Below are 19,993 nucleotides of genomic sequence, written 5' to 3'. Positions count from 1 at the left end.
TGGGTGTGATACAGTTTAACACCTACAGCAAACTTGCACGCACAGGTAAAACAAAGTAAGAGATCTCTTTCCTGCTTCCAACCGGTTGGCGGATATCCAGCCATTCCCAGAAAAGAACTTGACTTGGGAAGACAAAGGCTGCAACACTGAACATCTTCCTCCCTCATTCTTAGCCCAGTTCCTTCTGTCCAGTCCCCCTTAGCCTGTGTGGGTGGAAGGGTTGTGCCACCTCAGGGGCAAGATCCTGCATTTGCCTCTGCTCAATTTCCTGAGGTTCCCATTGGCACATCTCCTCAGCCTTTGGGGTCCCCTGACTGGTGTCACCTGCCACGTGCAGAGGGCAGATGCTGACTGTTGTCCCAGTCGTTACTGACGGTGTTAAAGACAGAAACATCTACTTCACATAACAATAATCATCACCTCATTCTCTGGTTGTGGACACTACTGACTGGCTTTTTAGAGCAGAAATAATTTGTTGCCTTGTAAAATCCTCTGCAAAGATGTGATCCTAAATCAATACATGACCGTGAGGTTTGGGAACAATCATGTCTAACACGTGGCTGCAGAGGAATTTTCTGCCATTATTTTGCCATATTTCTGCCTGAGTAGAAAATTCAGGACAATTTCCTTCAGGCAAGCAAATGCTTTAATGAAAAGGGGTACAGCTGATTTACTCAATGCTAATACCCTCCATCACTTCTGTTCTCTCTGTAGTTTCATGTGGTCCTTTGAGAAGATCCACAGGAGCATCGCGCACATCTTCCAGGGCGAGCTGGTGGCCAGCTTTGATGAGGAATTCCGCATTTTGTTTGCACAGTCGGAACCTCTCGTTCCTCCAGCCAATGTGCTGGCAAAGGCAGAGAACGCCTTTGCCATGGCTCCCTTTGGCAATAACATGCCTTTCTTTCCCAAAAAAGGCCCGCTGATGTTCCAGAGGGATGACAGTCTCTTCCCTTCCTTCATGGACAGAGTGGATCCGGACAGGTACTTCCTCTCCAATTTTCGGCGGGATGACATGCTGCGGCACACCGTGGAGGGGTCAGCCATGCGGATGTATAAAAAGGTGGAAATGGAGAATTCCCAGATGGATCCGGTCAGGGGCTTCCTCCGTTCCAAGCAGCTAGAACTGGATGCCTTTAAGAGACACAGTTTTGCAGAGGGAACATTTGAAAATTTTGCTTCTTCCAAGCAGTACGCCCGGCAGATGTTCATGAACAACATGGATGAGTTCAAAATCCAATCCAGTCATTTCCAGAAGGACCAGTTCTACCAGTACCAGTTTGAACATCCCCATCTCTCTGGCAGACCTCAGGGATTCTTTGAGAGGATTCGAGGGGGAAGGCCAGGATTCAATGAACTGGAAGACTATGGAGAGGGACCCCGATACCCTGAACTGGAACCCAGTTTCTCACAGGAGGGTTTCCCCTTACGGCTGGATTATGTACCCTCAAATTCTTCCAGGGAGGTGAGACATGGCTCCGACCAGCTGAACCCTGCAGGCAATGGCCCGATGGGAATGATGTTACGGAGGCAGAATATAGGACAGAAGTTCATTTGCCAGACTTCTCCCACACAGAAGCAGAGCCTGGAGCAGCGCCTGTTCCTACAGGACAAGGATGAGGACCAGGACGATGACAAGAACACACAGGAAAACAGAACAGGGTTACGGAACTGGAGAATATCTTCATACCTCAGCGCGTACCAGTCTGAACCAGATGAAGGGCTCCCGATGCCGATGGAGTCCGAGGCATATAATGATGCTCTTGGGGATCCCCTCACAAAGCACCCCACTGACCTCGTGCCAGCCTTCAAATCCCCCACATCTTTCAATAGCAAGGCATTGGGAATTGACAGTGCCAAGGAAGTTGTGGATCCTGATAGAGCAGGTGAAGAAACCTCGATAATGAAACCAGATGCCTTCAGGTCCAGGATAAATCCCTTGATCCAAAGGAGTTCCAGGCTCAGGTCCTCTCTGATTTTCAGTGCTGCCAAATTAGATCAGCCCAACACCACAATAGAAAAGGTGCAGATGATCCAAAAAGAGCAGATGTCCAGCGAGTTGACAAAGGACAATGAAACCATCAAGATGGCTGCCTCCTCCAAAGTGGCCGAGCTGCTGGAGAAGTACAAAGCCGTGGGCAAGGACACGGAGCGGGGCACAGTCACCCACACCAAAGCTGTTTCAGGTTACCTACAGGAGGAATCACAGAACACGGAGAAGAAATGTACCAAATCCGTGCAATATAAGATTCTGGAGAGCAGGGTGCTGGACTCCAAAGACTCCTGCAGTACTTACAAAATGCACGGAGAGTTGGACAGAGCATTTGGAATGGCCTCATCCACCCCCCAGCTCGGGGATGCCTTGAGTAAGGATCCCCTGGCACATCTTGGTACTAAGGTGGACAAGCTGTCATCCCGGTTTTACCCGATTGAGAACAAACCTGCTCTTCCAGAGAAGGAGAGTCTGATATATGTAGGAGACACTCAGAAACTGGCTCTTCCAGAGAAGAAGGACAGGGTGACCTTCAGAGAAGACACTCCAAAGTTAGTCAACACAGAAATGAAGAAACCACAAGTTAGGACAAGTACCACATCCTCAGCTCTGGAAAGCCTGTCTAGGAGTCAAGGATCTGACAGTTCTCTCAATAAATCTGAGGAAGACTGTTCAAAACAAGAGCAAAATCCCATGGAATTTTTAAGAAAAGGGTCACTACGACTGAAGCAGTTTTTAAACCCAAAAGGTGAAAAGAAATTTGAGGAGGAACCTGCTTCTGAAAGTGGGAAATGTGACAAGCAGGCAGTGGTGCTCAAACGATCGTCCATAGGGGACTGCCAGGAAGCGATGGAGGAAGAAAAATCTCACAAATTCGCAGCACCACTCCCCCCCAAGAGCAGCCAGACAACGCAGGGGAGGTTCCCTTCCTCCACAGCCAACATCCTGTACAGCAGCAACCTGCGTGATGACACCAAGGTGATCCTGGAGCAGATCTCTGCCAACAGCCAGAAGAATAGAGCCGAGCTGGCCAAGCAGCTGCCATCCACCAGCAACCCTGACCTTTCCAGGTCAACCACAAGCTTGGAAAGGAGAGGGGAGAAGGAGAAAAGCTGCAACATCCACAGGTCGGAGAGCTTTGGGAGCCAGAAACGGAACCTTCAGCGACAGCCGTCGGAGGACAGAGACACCCTCCTGAAAAAAATGGAGAACATGCGGAAGGAGAAGCGAGTCTACAGCAGGTTTGAGGTGTTCTGCAAGAAGGACGAACACATGAGTCCGAGTGAAGAGGAATATGACACAGATGCCAAAGACAAGAAGATGGGAAAATTCATGCCCAAAATCTTGGGGACCTTCAAGACCAAAAAATGATCATAACAATCCTATTTAATTCCATTTAATCACTGACTGTCACAGGGGAAGGAGGAAGAAACTTGTTTATGATGGCTACAAACTTCACAGGCAATGCTCTTCTTGGTAAGTGAGCAGAAACATGTCCAGCATGAGCCTCCCATGGCACAGTTTTCTCCATAAAGTCAGGTGGTATCAAACAACCTTATTACACTATGTTCCAAATAAAATTATTGAATTGCCAACATGCCTAAAACACAAAAGTCTCTTTTTTAAAAAGAATTCTCTGTTCTGTTACTGTGCAAAACTGAAAGTCTCTGTTACACCCAAGGAATATTTTCAGCTGACAAAACAATTCCACTTTCAGAAGAAAAGAATTAAAAATAGAAAATTCTATACTTGAGTTCAGGCTAGGAAAGATAAATACACACAGACACACACGTGGAAAAAGTGTTTAAAAAGTGTTGTTTCTCAGGTACAGTTATCCTTTCTCTGTATCTCACAGTGAATCAGTCACAGGAGGCATCTTTTTGAAGATTTACAGACAAAAAAATATTGTAACCAACTTTTTGCCCTAATTTGTGGCTCTGGCCTCGTCCAGCAGCACAGGCCCAGCTTTTGTATTTACCAGTTCCTGAGCCTGTGGGGTCTGGTTTGCTTGGGATTTGTTCTCCCATGTGTAGGGAATTTTTTGCTTTAAGGACTCAGCTAAAGGAGCAGCTAAAAAGGCCATGAAAAAGGCATTGAAGTGCTATTGATGGTGATGGGCCTGGTTTTAGGAGGCCTTTTCAGCTTGAGGAAACTGCCTCAAGTTGTGCCAGGAGAGGTTTAGGTTGGATATTTGGAAAATTCCTTCCAGAACCCTGGAAAGGATTGTCCAGTCCTGACACAGGCTGCCCACAGCACTAGTGGAGTCTTTGAAACTTTAGCTTTTCCTGGGATGCCAGCTCCCAGGGCAGCATATCTGGATGGAACTTACATATCTGTAACAGTTAATGATTATTTTACTGTTTGCTGAAAACCTTGGGAACTGGATGTGCAGAACGACTGTCTAATCTGGAAAAAAAAATTAGAGCCGATTTCCATTTTAATACAAATGGTGGTAAAAATCTGCAGGAATCAAGAACAGCTTTGTTGTAACATGAGGAGGTACATTAAGCAATAAAATTAAGAGAAGACAAAAGAGGAAAAAAAGGATGGAAGAAGTGGCCAAAATTGGGAAAAAAAGTTGAAATGGATTTCTTATACCCATTTCATAGTATTACAGAATGACAGGATGGTTTGTGTGGGAAGGGACATTAAACCCACCTGGCCCCACCCCCTGCCATGGACAGGGACATCTTCCACTAGCCCAGGTTGCTCCAAGCCCCATCCAACCTGGTCTTGGACACTTCCAGGGATGGGTTAGCCAAAGCTTCTCTGGGAAACCTGTGCCAGGAACTCACCGCCCTCTCAGGGAAGAATTTCTTCACAATATCGTTTCTAAATATCTCCTCTTTTAGTTTAAAACTGAACATTGTGACCCATCTCAGATACAGCCCATGATCTTTTATACATGTCCACAGCCATAAATGAGTTATTTTGTCTGCTCTGATTAATCATTCAGATTGAGTTATGATGGGTCCCAAAAGGAACTGCAATGGTCAACAGTTGTTCTCTGTCAGCCAATACAGAGATTATTTTACTCTAGTGCAGTATGTACATATATATTCTAACTCTGTTTGTGCAATTCATACATCATTCCACACCTTCCTGGCCCTTCTCAAACCCACCTGCTCCAGCCTCATTCTGTAACAGACAAATTTGGAATTTGTGACAGTGAGAGGTTACATTAGCAATTTAGAATTTTGCTGTACTTATTTAGATGTTTAGGATTTTCTCTTGCTCAGGTGGAACACATGCTTCTGCCCAGAGCCTGAGTGACACAGCTCTGCTGGTGACAGGTAGGTGACCACTTGCTGCAGGTGGCACAACCAACTATTGCAGAAGAACCAATTCCCTCGGCAGCAACTAAAGCTATTGTAAGAAGACCTTCCAGCCCACCACCTCTAAGTCTGGGATGGGGGTCACAGAGGACCTTGGCTGTCATGCTGTGAGGGGCCAGGATCCAGGGGAGGTCACAGCCGGAATTGGATGCCCTTCTCCGTGCCTGACAACTGGCATTTGGACACTCAGGAGCCAACCCACTGACCAGAGCTCTGCCCACACCACAGGCTCACCTGGCACTGCCACTCCTACATCTTCCTGTACCTCAGATAGGCAGGAAACACTTGTGCTATGAATATATCACAATAAACCTGGACTTCCCTGTGAGCTGCACTCCTGGTTCCCTCCTGTTACCAGACTCCAATGACCACACCTGTGACCAAGGGGAAGGCATTAATTTTTAATTAAGTAGCCTTGGGTGTTCAGGCACTAGAAGGTAAAATGGCAATTCAGCCAATGGCAGTGGTACTCACATGCTGCAATTCAGCACCTGAATCCCCTTGGTAAATGCATTCCCAATGTTCTGGAATAACAGTCATTTATCACAGGTGGAGTATAACTTCGGGGACATAGACAAGAACTTCAAGTTAATGAGGAGAACGTATCCAAAATCCACATTAAAATAAGAATATAAAGTTTCCTGTAGTCCCACTGTAGGCTGGTAACACCTTCGTGATGTCTCAGCAATAGTATCTCATGGAACTCTGCTTTCTGAAAGCAAAAAAAAAACACCAAAAAAACCCATCAGTTATTCATTAAAGACAGCCTTACCAACAGGTACTTTCCCTCTCAACACAGTGAATGCTGACTGAAAGACAAAGATTTTTTGCAGTGCAATATAAACTATTTATTATTGCAATATTTACAATATTACATGGTAGGGAAGCTGATAGATACTGTAGCAGAGCCCACCTGTATTTCAAATGCTTTCCTACTTGATTTTATCGAAAATAAGCCACAATGGTTTTATTTATTTATCCCAGAAGAGATACAGAAAGGAGTGGAAATCAGAATGAAGGTCTGTAAGATCTGTAAAGAGTCTGATCTCCACGGTCTTCAGAACACGGTTAACTGCTCTGCTCAAAAGCAATCCACATTTAGGTAGACTGCTGAAGAATCCTGGAATGGCTTGGAAGGGACATTTTAAAGTGCATTCAGTCCCACTCCCCTGCCATGGGCAGGGACACCTTCCACTAGACCAGGTTGCTCCAAGCTCCATCCAACCTGGCCTGAAAGACTTCCAGGGATGGAGCAGCCACAGCTTCCCTGGGCAACCTGTGCCAGGACCTCACCACACTCACAGGGAAGAATTCCTTCCCAATATCCCATCTAACCCTGCCCTCTAGCAGTGGGAAGCCATTGCCCTTTTTCCCGTCAATCCAGGCCCTTGTCCCCAGTCCCTCTCCAGCTCTCCTGGAGTCCCTTTAGGCCCTGGAAGGGGCTCTCAGGTCTCCCTGGAGCCTTCTCTTCTCCAGGCTGAACACCCCCAGCTCTCCCAGCTTGGCTCCAGAGTAGAGGGGCTCCAGCCCTCAGAGCATTTTCCTGGCCTTGCACTTGGCCTTGCTAAAATTCAGGAGGTTCCCCTGGGCCCTGAATATGTCTAAAACCACTCAAGTATTACAATATTGCAGTTTTCTGTATTTTTTTGCAACAATTCAAACAAGGAGTATGAACTGACAGTGTTCACTGTTCTCACAAGAGTGGGAGCAAACATGCTGTGCCCTTGTCTAGTGAGACTGGAAGGCAGATGGGTTGGATTCCCTTTCCTGTGGGCTTGTCCAGAGGAAAGGAGGATATTGTCCCATACAGTGAATAAAGCATTTCCTCATATTTCGCTCTCCCTTGTTGTCCCTGCTCAGTCAGGGGCTGAGGGATGAGCTGTACTTCACCTGGCTGGAACATCTCCACATTCACTGCTCAGGGTTTTGGGAGGTCTTTGTTATCGGAAGACTCTGCAGCGCAGATTTACTGATGGTTCCATAGGCCTGGGAGTAGCTGCCCATCGATGCTCTTGGATCACCTGCAGCTCCCACATTTGCAGTGATCTGGAACATCTTTTTACTGGGCTTCAGAAGGGGACGAACATCTTTGCTGTGACACTGAGAGTTTCTGGGATTCTATGTGAGAAAGAAGAGCCAAGATAAGTTAATAACATGGAATCATCTTTCTGGAATGCAAATAAGATACAGGTTTGGCTTTGGTCAGCATGACCCTCTCAGGGAACAAACACAAAGCTCAGGGCACACGTTGGCTGATCATCTCCCTATTCTGCTTTTCCTGTCACAGAAAGTTGGTCAAAATTCCCTGAAGATTCTTTCAAAGTCATTGGTTATGTGTACACATGCACGCACATCAAGCTCCACAATCCCATCTGGGGATTGGCTCCTCTCACTCTCAAAACCTATCCATTTTGGATAGGATTCCAAAGCAGAGGGGCTGAAATGTGAGTTGCAAGTGGGCTCCTGGACATGCTTGGAGTTTCTGGCAATGTGGGCTAATGAAAGTTGTCCCTGCCCATGGCAGAGGGGTGGAATGAGATGAGTTTAAAGGTCCCTGCCAACCCAAACCAGTCTGTGATTCTGTCATACTATCAATCTGTGGTGCCTCCTTCCATACTTCCATACTCTTCCATACTCTTCCTCTGATCGCTTGTGCAGGTGCCATGAGTCACCAGGCAACAGACAGCCAGCTCAGGAACAGAAAAAGCAGGAGCAAGAAGCAATTAAAGAACCTAGCCAGGGTTCTTTTAAAGTCTTTTACAAGGAAGTATGGCCAAGAACAGGGAAGAGGGAGGAGCAGAGAGGAGAGGACTGACACCTTGCTCAGCAACAGCAATCCATTAGAATCATGGAATCATCAAGTCACGGAATCGTTTGGATTGGAAAAGCCCTCTGAGCCCAACAAGTCCAGATGCTCCCCCAGCACTGCCAAAGCCACAACTAATCCAGGTCCCCAGGTGCCACACCCACATGACTGTTAAACCCCTCCAGAGATGAGAACTCCACCACTGCCTTGGGCAACCTGTGCCAGGCCTGGACAGCCCTTTCCATGAAGAAATTTTCCCAATATCCAACCTGAACCTCCCCTAGCACAACTTGAGGCCATTTCCTCTTGTCCTGTCCCTGGTTCCCTGGGAGCAGAGCCTGACCCTCATCTGGTTCCCTCCTCCTGTCAGGGGGTTGGAGAGAGTGAGAAGGTCCCCCTGAGCCTTCTTCTCTCCAGGCTGAGCCCGCCCCACTCCCTCAGCCACTCCTGGTGCTCCAGCCCCTTCCCCAGCTCTGTTCTCTTCCCTGGACACGCTCCTCAATGTCTTTCTTGTCGTGAGAGGGCCAAAACTGCCCCCAGGACAGGGGACGGGCTCTGCCCTGGGCCTGTGGCCACACTGTGGCTGCTACAAGTGAGGAGCCACTGGCCTCTTACCCCCCTGGGCACACCCAGGCTCATGTTCAGCCCCTGTCACCAGCAACTCCAGGAACTTTTCCAGCTTTCCAGCCACTCTATCCCAAGCCTGGAGCACTGCAGGGAGTTGTTGTGACCCAAGTTACCGCAAGTAAGGATTAGACGTTAAGCTACTCACATTGTAAAGGTTCTGCACATTTCTAGGAGGGAGCCCAGTGTTTGTCCATGAGATTTGTCTCCCCCCTTTCCCAGTGTTGGAGATTCTGGGCTGTTGAGGTGGTGCAGAAAAGTTCCTGATCCCAGCAGAAGGATTTGCATTTCCTGCAGAAGGAAAAACATGAGAGGAAGTAAGAAAATGGTGAGGACACAGAACCCCTGCACTGAGGCAGGGACAGTCACACACCACTCATTCAACAGTGTTTTGTTCTTATGTCATTTTCCTCCCACACTTCCACCCCCTCTTTTTACCGTGCAAATTCCCCTCATTCCTCTTACAGCATTCAGTCTCTCTTCTTTCTTCCCCAAAACAATGCCCCATGGTGTGTCACACCCTGGTGTGGGAGGGTGGTACCTACTGTGCACAGTGGTGTGTGTGATGGGGTTGTACATCACCACACTGATCTGTGATCTCTGACACACAGTTCTGGCCAAATCCTTGCTCTGGCTGGATCCTGTTGGCTGGACTCCAGCTGTGGCTCCAGCATGCACATGTGAAGGGTTTGGGAGAGGAATTGTTGGTTCTTGCTGGTCTTTTCTGGTGGGTACAGTCACTGAGCTGAAATTTGGGAGAAGTGGGCTAGATTCAGACTGGCTCAGCTGAATGTTTTCTCTCCTCCCTTGCTCCTTTAGAAGGCTCCTTGATTTTTTTTCAAGGATCAACTGCAGAACAGAAAAGCTGGCTAGACTTAATGCAGCAATACAACAGAGGAACAAAACATCAAAACAAAGAGGAATACTTGTAAATATCTGGAATTTATTTCACAGGATAAGTAACAAGTATAATTTTGGAACTCTTTAGGCTTTCTTCCAAGCCAAACCATTCTGTGATTCTATGATTCCATGGCTGTTGGATCCAGCATAGTATATTTCCCTCTAACCCAGTTTTTCTCAGACATCATGCTTCAGAGACTTTTCCTTTCCCAGCGGGAATTTTGATTTAAAGGTCTCTCAAAGATTCTGACAGTATGGAACTGACTGACCAAACACCAAGGTGTAACTGTGTCAGCAGGTATGGACAACCCAGGGGAACACAAAGACAAGACAACAGAATTTGTTAAGTGTGTGCAAGAATGGCAGGTTACCTGGAGGATTAGTATTTGGGAAAACAAGATGAAAGTACCTCATATAATTTATTTCGATAATCTGCCACAGACAGTTGGACATCATCACCCAAAGGAAGGACCACATTATAATCCAAAGAGGGCTCCCTGGAAGGACAGTGGAATCTAAGGAGATGAGAACACATCATGTAATTCACTGACTGAAAGCAGCACCACAGAGTAATACAATTTAAACAGTATTGTTAAACATGTATGTTAAACATCTCATGTAAATAGCATAGGAGAAAATGAAGAATTAGCTTTGGTTTTTTTTTCTATAATGCATTTGGAGAAAACTTGTGCCAGGAACAGGTTTGTAATGTCTCTGAAGACATCAGGGGAAGCTGCACACTGGTGTCACTCTCACCTGTTCACATAAGGATGCTGCAGAGCCTCCTCTGCTGTGAGCCGTTTGTCAGGGTTAAATACCAGAAGTTTCTTCAGCAGATCCAAGGCAGGCAGTGGAGTAGAGGGTGGGAAAATCTCCTCAAATGTTACTCGCTGCCTAGAAGACAGAAAACAATAATATGAGTTCGCAGCATCCAGTTCCCAGTGAAGGTAGGAATGACAGTTATGGGGATCATGCCAAGGTGACACCTGACCCCAGAGTTCACTCACAAAGATAATCACTGAATCCTAGAATTGTTTGGGTGGGAAGGGACCTTGAAGCTCATCTCTTGCTAGCCCCATGATCCCACAAATTCAGACCTGAGACCACAGAAACACATTTCTGTGTAATTTGCAATGAAAAGATGAAGTTTGACAATCTAGTTTTGTATTTTGAAACCCTAAATATAACTGTAAACATAATCAACAAGAAAGTATCTTATGCATTTGAAATATCAGTTCTAAAACCCAAATCTTACCTATATTTTAAATAATTTCTATTTAAGAAGAGACTTTGAAGTCCCTTCCACTGCCTAAAGGAGCTCCAAGAGAGCAACTTCAGACAAGGGCCAAGAGTGACAGGACAAGGGGGATGAGCTTCCCACTGGAAAAGTGGGGATTTAGATGGGATATTGGGAAGAAATCCTTGCCTGTGAGGATCATGAGTGACTGGAATGGATTTCCTGGAGAAACTGTGGCTGCGCCACCCCTGGAAGTGTTCAAGGCCAGGTTGCACAGGGCTTAGAGCAACCTGGGATAGTGGAAGGTGTCCCTGCCCACGGCAAGAGGTTGCACTGGATGATCTTGAAGGTCACTTCCCACCCAAACCATTCTAGGATTCCATGATTCCATGGTCATACAGTAGGTGATCTGAGACACATAAACACCCCAGGCTTACCGGGAACTCATGTGGTTAATAACTGAGGCCTTGTACTCTGACTGCAGAGCCAAAATATCTGCGATAATAAAAAGATAACGATAATCATCTTGTTAATGCCAAGATGAGCATTACCAGAGCTACACAGTTTATGAAGGAAAGCAAATATTATTTGATGTTAGTACAGAAAATTACTCTCATAAAACATAATGGGAGATCTGTGGAAGGGGAATGGAATATTTACTTACAAATTTTCTAACGTGATTTCTGAATTCATATTTATTAATCATAGGCTTCATAAACCTGCACTCTCACACCCACAGAGGCAGAAGCACCAAGATATCTGAATTTCTTTTCCTCTAACACTAACATTCACAATTAAGTCTCTAATTTCCTTGGAAAGGTGCCAGAATGACCCACAAGAGATACCTTCTCCTCTTATCCATCTGCGCTACTTTCTTCCCCCCTTTAATCCCTCCTCTAAATCCCTTTCCCCACAGCAGAGTCCTACCTTCTGGGGACGGAGCAGGGATGACCCTTAGGATCTGCTCTATTTGATTCATTGTTGATGTTCCAGGAAAAAGAGGCTTCCCAAGCAGCATCTCTCCCAGAATACAGCCAATGCTCCACATGTCTACACCTTTAGTGTAACTACAAACAGGATTAGAATAGAGTTGGGATTACATCAAGCAACTGTTTTCCTGTACCTGCTATTCACATCATCTACATTGATCTATTTTGCTAGAAAACGTGCTTGGTGACTTCTCAAACATGAATGCTCACATTTGAACTATAAATTGAATGACATTTGGGAATCATGAGACTGACAAGCATGAAACAGAAAGGAGATTTAGCCTGCTCAAAGGCTAGTCTAGGAAACCATAAAAGGAAATATATAACAGAGAAATGCTAGAACAAGGCAATATATAAAAGGTAAAGCCAGAAAAAGGTAAAATATACTTTTCATATGACCAAGAATGAAAATACATGTTTATCTTTGGAAACAACTGAGTTTTCAAGGCATAATGTAGGTATAAAGTAGTTACAATTACTTAAAAATTATATTTTTAAGCAAGTAAATACCAGACAATCAGTATAGGACAGTTTGCAAGACACCCACATTTAAATCTGGGATACTACCTCAGTCTCTATTTATTTACTTTTCTGATTTTTCATCTTTAAGTCAAAAAAAGGACTAAACCTGACTAAGAGGCAGCTGGTTTAATGGTTGATTACAGGGTATTTCCTGAAGATCTTTTAAAAAACACTCCTTTAAATTGGAAAAGAGAACTTAGGGTCTCAAGCAAAGTTTGTAAAGATGTGGGTTTAAAGGGTGAAAGAACAAGTCTAGTGGAGAAAGGGTGACAAACAGATAAGCTGCTCATGTACGTACATGAACTCTCTAAGAACACAGGAAGGATACGTACATATTAATGAGAGTTTTTTATGTTGAAGAACTGAAGTTTAAATGTATATTGAGAAAACAGACTGACACAACATTGCATCCAGTGACATCCAAAACTAAATGATTTAAGACTTTTAGACAATCAGTTTTCCAGTGATGAAGAAGTTACGGACTCCCATTGCTTCGCTCACCTGCGAGAGGCCAGTAAGATCTCGGGGGCCCGGTACCAGCGTGTGGCCACGTACTCGGTCAGCGCAGGGCTGGCCTGGTCCTTGCCCTGCTGGCACAGGGAACGTGCCAGCCCAAAGTCACACAGCTTCACACAGCACTCTGCATCCAGCAGGATATTGGAAGGCTGGATTGAACACAGGAGAATTAACTGGCTTTTGACTCTCTCAGTAGCAGAAGATTATTATCAAGGTTCTTTTATTAGTCTCCTACTTGCATACTTTTTCATACTTTTCCTATGAAGCCAGGCTGGGAGAGCTGGGGGGTGTTCAGCCTGGAGAAGAAGAGGCTCTCAGTAGACCTTAGAGCTCCTTCCAGTGCCTACAGGGGCTCCAGGAGAGCTGGAGAGGGACTTTGGACATGAGCCTGGAGGGACAGGGCAGGGTTAGATGGGATATTGAGAAGATATTCCTCCATGTGAGCATGGTGAGGCCCTGGCAGAGGTTGCCCAGAGAAGCTGTGGCTGCCCCATTCCTGAAGGTCCAAGGCCAGGTTGGATGGGGCTTGGAGCAACCTGGGCTAGTGGAAGGTGTCCCTGCCCATGGCAGGGGAGTGGGACTGGATGCACTTTGAAAGGTCCCTTCCATCCCAAATCAGTCTGTGATTTTATTTAGCGTTTGACAGAAAACTGGAGTGAAGGATACAGACAATGACTGAAATGTACCTTCTGATCCCTGTGAATGACATTCCCTGAGTGGATGAATTTAGTTGCCTTCAGGAGCTGATAGAGAATGTAACACTTGTGGATATCTTTCAGCAAATTCCCCTTCTTAATAACAGCATGTAAATCTGTCTCTGTAATATATTACAGCAGTAACATATTTACATCAGTAAATATCAGTAGTATCACGAATGCTCATGTAAATCACCAGCACACCACTATCAAAGTGGGAATAAGGATAACTTCTAAGAGAGGTTGGATTGAGACCAGCTCCAATGCTGAGCCTTACCCATGGACTCGAAGATGAGGTAGATGTCCTTGTCATTCTCAGCTTGGATAACATCGAGCAGCTTGATGATATTTGGATGTTCTCCAAATTCCTGTGCAGGGAAGAGACCCAGCTGTCAAAATCACATATTTTGCTTGTGAATCACAAAAAGGGACAATAACCTATTTCAGTTTGTATTACAGTCTTGAACAAACATTAACATGCTGTTTCCTTGATTAGGCTTCTTCTGAAATAAACTTTAAAAAAGAATTTAAGCTTGTTCCATAGTAGAAAACCAGACAGTTAATCTGAAAAATAATTTCTGTTGACTGAAACATTGATTCTAAAACTCCCTCTATACCAGTTAAAATAAAATCCGGTCCCCTTTATGCACCTCTCATTTCCTACTGAATCAAAGAATTATTGTGGTGTGAAAATAATAGATCATAGTGTCCATCAACATTCATAGTTAAAAACCCAAACAGCCATCACGTGTCCACCTGAGGGCTGCTTGGAGATTCACAGGTTATATTGAGAGATCAGACAGCTTAGATACCTGAACACAGGTGTCTCACACTGGAGGTGGAGTTCATGCTTGCATTTGCAGATTGCCAATCTGCAGATCCTGATGGGATCATTCAATTCATCCCCAGCTTTAACAGCTTTTATTTACCACAGCAAACACGTCTGTGCAACCAGAGACACTGCAAACACTTCATAACACACCAATGTTTTCATGAACTACTGTGAGAACAAAATTATGAATTGCTGCACCATAAAACCTGCGCTTGTATCTAAAATACATAAATAATTTATTTGAACCGATACTATGGACTCTTTACCTATTTCCATCACAAATTCAGTTATAAACAGTATCAAAAATCCTAATAATAAGCTATCCGCAGCTTACAACAGGATCATCTTCCTACACTCTGAGGCCAAAACAAAACTTGGTTATAACGTGTGACATCTAAAAAGTCCACAAATCAACACATTCACGTGCAGCAACCTGTGAAAACACACTCACAAAGCAGTGACACACAGCCAGACCATCACATATCTCGTTTTCATTCTGAGGACAAGAGTCACAATGCCCATCCAAATGATCTAAAGCAGGTATTTACACAAAAGGGGATATTGTTCTAGAGATGCAGATCAATTTTGACAGTGTTACTTGAGTTCTATTTAAGAACAAAAACACCACTGTCTCACACTGCCTTGCCCTGGAACTGCTAAGGGAAAGTCATGAAAAAATTTCAATCTGTACTAAAAAAACATGTTACCTTGAAAAAAAAAACCCTCATCAGGCCAGTCCTGCTAATCTTTGCTTACAGTGCTGTCACTAAAGTACTTACCAAAAATGACATTCTAAAATTGGCCTAAAATACACCGGTAGATCTACAACTACGCTGAACAGCAAACACAAAACCTGCAAGCAATGGCTAGTACACAGCAGAGTACCAGAGAATCATCCAAATCCCAGATTCTACAGCAACGTCTCAATTACAGTAATTGAGATAAATAATATAAAACAATAATCCAGTTCATCAAATTCCCTTGTGATAGAGATTAAACAACGTAATTATTATTCATGGACAAACAAATTAAGACAAACATCCAGTTACAAATAGCAGAGTATTTCTTAAATCTTTTCTTTTCTGATCCCTCAGTCTTGAACCTCAAGAAAGATGTATAAAATAGGAGGGGAAACTAAAATGCTTAAGTTTATTGAGCACCAAAAGTCATGGAAGTACAGGCTGAATAGCACATTAATTTCCCTCCCCAGCCCCCTGCTGTCAAATGACTCCTCCTTTCCTTCAGTTCAATATCGATTCTCCTTCAGGAGAAATATCCTTCTTTTCCCTGCTCCTCCTCCACCCATCCGCTCCAGAAGTGCTGCACTTTCAGAGATGATCTAACTTACATGTAATTCACTTCTAAGGAATTGTTTATATTTTTAGTTTTTAAGTTTGCAGCTTCTATTTCAGGCTTCAAGAATGACTAAAAAGTAAAAAACCCTCATCTCTTTACTAAGACTTTTGGCAGTCTTAGGAAATACCTATTCCATGAGCCCTGTCTCACTTGTGTCCTTAGAAAATCACAAGTTATAACAACACTATTTCAAAATATTGATGTTTCTACATGGTGAGTGTGAGGAGGAATGGACAAATAATTATAATGCCACTGATAAGGTCAATTATATCACAACAAGCACAGCTTTAAGTTACTCCTTGCAGATGTTCCCTTTTTGTTTTGCTTTGATTATTTTAAGTGATCAAATTGCTTCCCACATGATGGGGAAAAGCAATTTTTGCATGTAAATCCCCCCCCCATCTCAGGCCCCCTCTGATCATGGCAGTTAAAATGTAAGAGAAAGAGTTTGTGTCCATAAAGAAGCAAGAAATGACAGAAAGAGCAAGTCTACCTGTTGATGATGCAGGAGACACATTGCTAGAAATGGGGAAAGACTAAAGAGAGACTAAAAAGAAGCGCAAATGAAGAGTGTTTCATTCAGGTGCATTTGCCCTGAAAGGCTCTTTGCCAAGATGGCGCAGTAAAGAAATGAAAGAGTTGTCAACACTAATCATTGATCCCTGCATTTTGGGAAACAATAGGAAGAAAATACGTGGACGTCAGAGATAATAAAAAATCACAGTGGAGGAGGAACATGGTCATTACCTGCAGGAACATAATCTCTCGAAATGTTCTCTGGAAATAAAGAAAAAGTAGTTTATTATCACCTCAAGAGAATGGCAGGGGATGCACTTCAATGAGAGGGTTACATCCAATCCTCTTTTGTAGATGCCATGATACACAAAGCTTGACATTTATTGTTCCATTTTATCCCAACAGAGCTGCAGACTGTATTATTACACACATAATTATTATCTTTCAGAGACGAAACTCTTGAAAACACCTATGGAATCCCACCCCATCTCACAACACATCAGGACAATGATTTTTCACCTGAGCATCTGTCCTGTTCCTGAAAGCATCAAAAATCTTTTTAACAGCAACTATTTCTCCTGTCCTGCGGTCAATTGCTTTCCAGACGATGCCATAGGCCTGGGGAGAAACAGAGACATGTGAGGAGTGTGCTGACACCCTGTCCCAGCTCAGGCCTGCAGAGGAGCCAGAATGTACTCAACAAAGGACTGGAAGAGATCACCAGCTACCTGGAAGAGAGAGAGAGAGATCAGGCCAAGGAGCCCCTCTGCTCTGGAGCCAGGCTGGGAGAGCTGTGGGGTGTTCAGCCTGGAGAAGAGAATGCTCCTGGGAGACCTTAGAGCCCTTCTCAGCGCCTAAAGGGGCTCCAGGAGAGCTGGAGGGGACTTTGGACAAGGGATGGAGGGACAGGACAAGGGGGAAGGGATTCCTACTAGAAAAGTGTGGATATACATGGGACATTGGGAAGAAATCTTTGCCTGTGAGCGTAGTGAGAGATTGGAATGGATTTCCTGGAGAAACTGTAGCTGCCCCATCCCTAGAAGTGTCCAAGGCCAGGTTGGATGGGGCTCTGAGAAAAATGGTCTGGTGAAAGGTGTTCTTGCCTATGGCAAGGGGGTGAAATGAAATGATCTTTAAAGTTACTTCCCACACAAACCATTCTGTAGTTCCATGATTCCATAGAGGGAGGAAGACTTGGGGGTGCTGCTGGATGAAAAACCGGACATGAGCTGACAACATGCAGTAGCAGCCCAGAGAGTCAATCGTGTCCTTGGCTGCATCAAAAGAAGGACAACCAGGGGATCAGGTCCAGCCAGCCTGGGGTTGTGACAGGCAGGTACTGCCTGACCAACCTGATCTCCCTCTGCGACAGGGTCACCCCGTCAGTGGCTGAGGGAAAGGCTGTGAATGTATCTGCCTGGACTCTAGTAAAGGTCTGACAGTGTTTCCCACAACATTCTCCAGGAGAACCTGGCTGCTCCTGGCCTGGACAGGTGCACTGTTTGCTTGGTAAGACCCGGCTGATGGCTGGTCCCCGGGAGTGGTGGAAATGCGGCTGGGCACCAGTGGGGTTCCCCAGGCTCAATACTGGGGCCAGCCCTGTTTAATGTCTTATCGGCTCACTGGACGATGGGATTGAGGGCACTTCAGTCAGTTCACAGAGGACACCAGGCTGGGTGGGAATGTGGATCTGCCAGAGGGCAAGAACCTCTGCAGGGGGCTCTGGGAAGGCTGGATCAATGGGAGGGAATCGATGGACCAAAGCCAATGGTGTGAGGATCCACAAGGTCAAGTGCTGGGTCCTGCCCTTGGGTCACAACAAGCCCAAGAAATACTGAAGGCTTGGGACAGAGCAGCTGGAAAGCTGGAAAAGAACCTAGGGGTGCTGGTGACAGTGGCTGAATAGGAGCTCAGGTGTACCCAGATGGGCAAGAGGACAGTGGCACCTGGCCTGTGCCAGCAACAGTGTGGCCAGCAGGTCGAGAGAGGTAATTCTTCCCCTGTACTCAAGTTTGGTGAGATCCCACCTGGAGCACTGCATCCAGCTTGGAGCTCCTCAGTACAAGAAAGACATGGACCAGCTTGAGCGGGTCCAGAGGAGGCCATGGAGGTTCCCTGAGGGCTGAAGCCCCTCTGCTCTGGAGCTAGGCTAGGATAGCTGGGGTGTTCACCTGGAGAAGAAAAGGCTCCAGGGAGACCTTATTGTGGCCTTTCAAAACTTAAAGGGGGCTGAAAAGAAGGATGGAGAGAGACTTGTTACCAACATCTATAGTAACAGTATCACAGCATCACAGAATTGCAGAGGTTGGAAAAGCCCTCCAAGACCATCCGGTCCAACCACTAACACACCTTTTTTTTTTAATTAAAAACTGTATTATCTATTAGGGCAATGGGAACTTCTACCAGAGTTTTCCTTGTTCTGGATGACTGTGATACTTGCAAATGGTGATTGTTCAGTCTCACTTGTGGTAGAGATACCATTTTCTTATTTTAGGTCATAGATTTGCATCTTGACTTTCCACATTCTAGGAGCTGCTTTACTTCTGCACAAGGGGATCGTGCCCCACTCAGAAAAGCCCAGTTAATGTTTAAGTACTTGTACAAAGCAAAACAGCTGCAATGTGTAATAGCGAGTGACTTTAGTGAGTACTCACATATTTGAGTACCATGACATTGAGCCAGACTTCCCAGGAACATGTGTGGTCCTGGAGCATAGGTTCATTTGCCATGCATCAGGCAGTTGTACAAGTACCTCAGATAAGTGCTACAGTACTTCCCTGTTGGCAATTGGGATTTATCTTTTTTCTCCAAGTAACATGTGACAGGACAAGAGGAAACAGCCTCAAATTGTGCCGGGGAGGTTTAGGTTGGACATGAAGAAAATTCCTCATTGAAAGGGCTGTCCAGCCCCGGCACAGGCTGCCCAGGGTAGGGCTGGAGTCTCCACCCCTGGGGGGTTTAACAGCTGTGTGGATGTGGCACTTGGAGACACGGGTTAGTGGAGGTCTTGGCAGTGCTGGGGGAGCAGCTGGACTCGATGGGCTCAGAGGCTTTTCCAGCCCTCTCTCACGTGCCCCCTTGCAATTGCACATGAAATACTTAAACACTCATATCAATGCAACTAACCAACGACAAAGAGCTGCCAGAATAGAAATGCAGATAATTGAGGAGGGTTTGGAGACTGTCTGAGGAGAAATATCTTAGAAATTACCACTGGCTCATGTATAGAAATACATTCCATGCAGAAGACATGACTTGATGCAGCATGATGTGTGAAGTGAGAGGGTTACAGGAAATGCAGAAGGATTTGGCAGGCACAGAGGGAATGTACTTTGAGACTCGAATCCATTTTACTATTTACCCCCGAGCTCCCACGCCCCTCCCTCCCGAGCTCCCCTGGGTCACCTGGAGCTCCCACGGAGTCCTGAGCTCCAGACAGGGTCCCTGAGCTCCCACGGGCACCTGAACTCGCCTTGGGCCCCTCAGCTCCCCGGGCCACCTGAAGCTCACACAGGGCTCTGAACTCCACACGGGACCGACGAGCTCCCACGGGCCCCCCCAGTTCCCATGGGCAGGCGGGCACTCACCCCCTTGCCCAGCCGCCTCTTGATCTCGTACTTCTGGCACACAAGCGGCTCCACCTCAGGCGGGCTCATGGCGGCGCCTCCCTGC

At 45.6% G+C, this 19,993-nt stretch overlaps 2 protein-coding genes across 9 annotated transcripts in view; one reads left to right on the top strand and one right to left on the bottom strand.

Moving 5' to 3' along the window:
* Positions 1 to 3,364, top strand: part of FAM83H (family with sequence similarity 83 member H) — a 25,878-nt gene extending 22,514 nt beyond the window's left edge. For all 4 annotated transcript variants that reach the window (XM_050331141.1, XM_050331140.1, XM_050331139.1 and 1 more), the window contains one exon: positions 715 to 3,364. In XM_050331141.1, coding sequence (XP_050187098.1) covers positions 715 to 3,364 — 2,650 coding nt within the window. The remainder of the gene's footprint in view (positions 1 to 714) is intronic.
* On the bottom strand, positions 624 to 19,993 carry MAPK15 (mitogen-activated protein kinase 15). 5 transcript variants are annotated; one of them, XR_007630781.1, is made up of 15 exons: positions 19,909 to 19,993; positions 16,841 to 16,939; positions 16,553 to 16,582; positions 13,895 to 13,985; positions 13,609 to 13,739; positions 12,908 to 13,071; positions 11,823 to 11,962; positions 11,333 to 11,390; positions 10,415 to 10,552; positions 10,068 to 10,173; positions 9,304 to 9,607; positions 8,907 to 9,049; positions 7,219 to 7,446; positions 2,442 to 6,040; positions 624 to 2,191 (listed from the first exon to the last, which is right to left on the bottom strand). XR_007630781.1 is itself a non-coding variant. In XM_050331142.1 (13 exons), the coding sequence occupies exons 1-13, from the start codon at positions 19,975 to 19,977 to the stop codon at positions 7,240 to 7,242; spliced, it is 1,680 nt and encodes a 559-aa protein (XP_050187099.1). In that variant the 5' UTR covers positions 19,978 to 19,993; the 3' UTR covers positions 6,090 to 7,239. The 5 variants fall into 5 exon arrangements, 2 of the variants coding, with proteins under 2 accessions (XP_050187099.1, XP_050187100.1); XR_007630782.1 differs by having other exon boundaries at positions 5,563 to 6,040; XR_007630783.1 differs by having other exon boundaries at positions 5,803 to 6,040.

This window comes from Myiozetetes cayanensis, unplaced genomic scaffold (assembly GCF_022539395.1).
Source record: "Myiozetetes cayanensis isolate MyiCay16 unplaced genomic scaffold, myiCay2020 scf48, whole genome shotgun sequence".
Taxonomy (NCBI): domain Eukaryota; kingdom Metazoa; phylum Chordata; class Aves; order Passeriformes; family Tyrannidae; genus Myiozetetes; species Myiozetetes cayanensis.
This window is presented reverse-complemented; position numbering and strand designations above follow the sequence as displayed.

Excerpts from the sequence above, each read along its gene's own strand:
- MAPK15 (XM_050331142.1), bottom strand. The coding sequence starts at position 19,977 with ATGAGCCCGCCTGAGGTGGAGCCGCTTGTGTGCCAGAAGTACGAGATC. Across the intron at positions 11,391-11,822 it reads CCCTGCTCCGTCCCCAGAAG|ATATTTTGGCTCTGCAGTCA; the intron begins GTAGGACTCTGC and ends TTATTATCGCAG. Across the intron at positions 10,553-11,332 it reads ATTAACCACATGAGTTCCCG|GCAGCGAGTAACATTTGAGG; the intron begins GTAAGCCTGGGG and ends TCTGTCTTCTAG.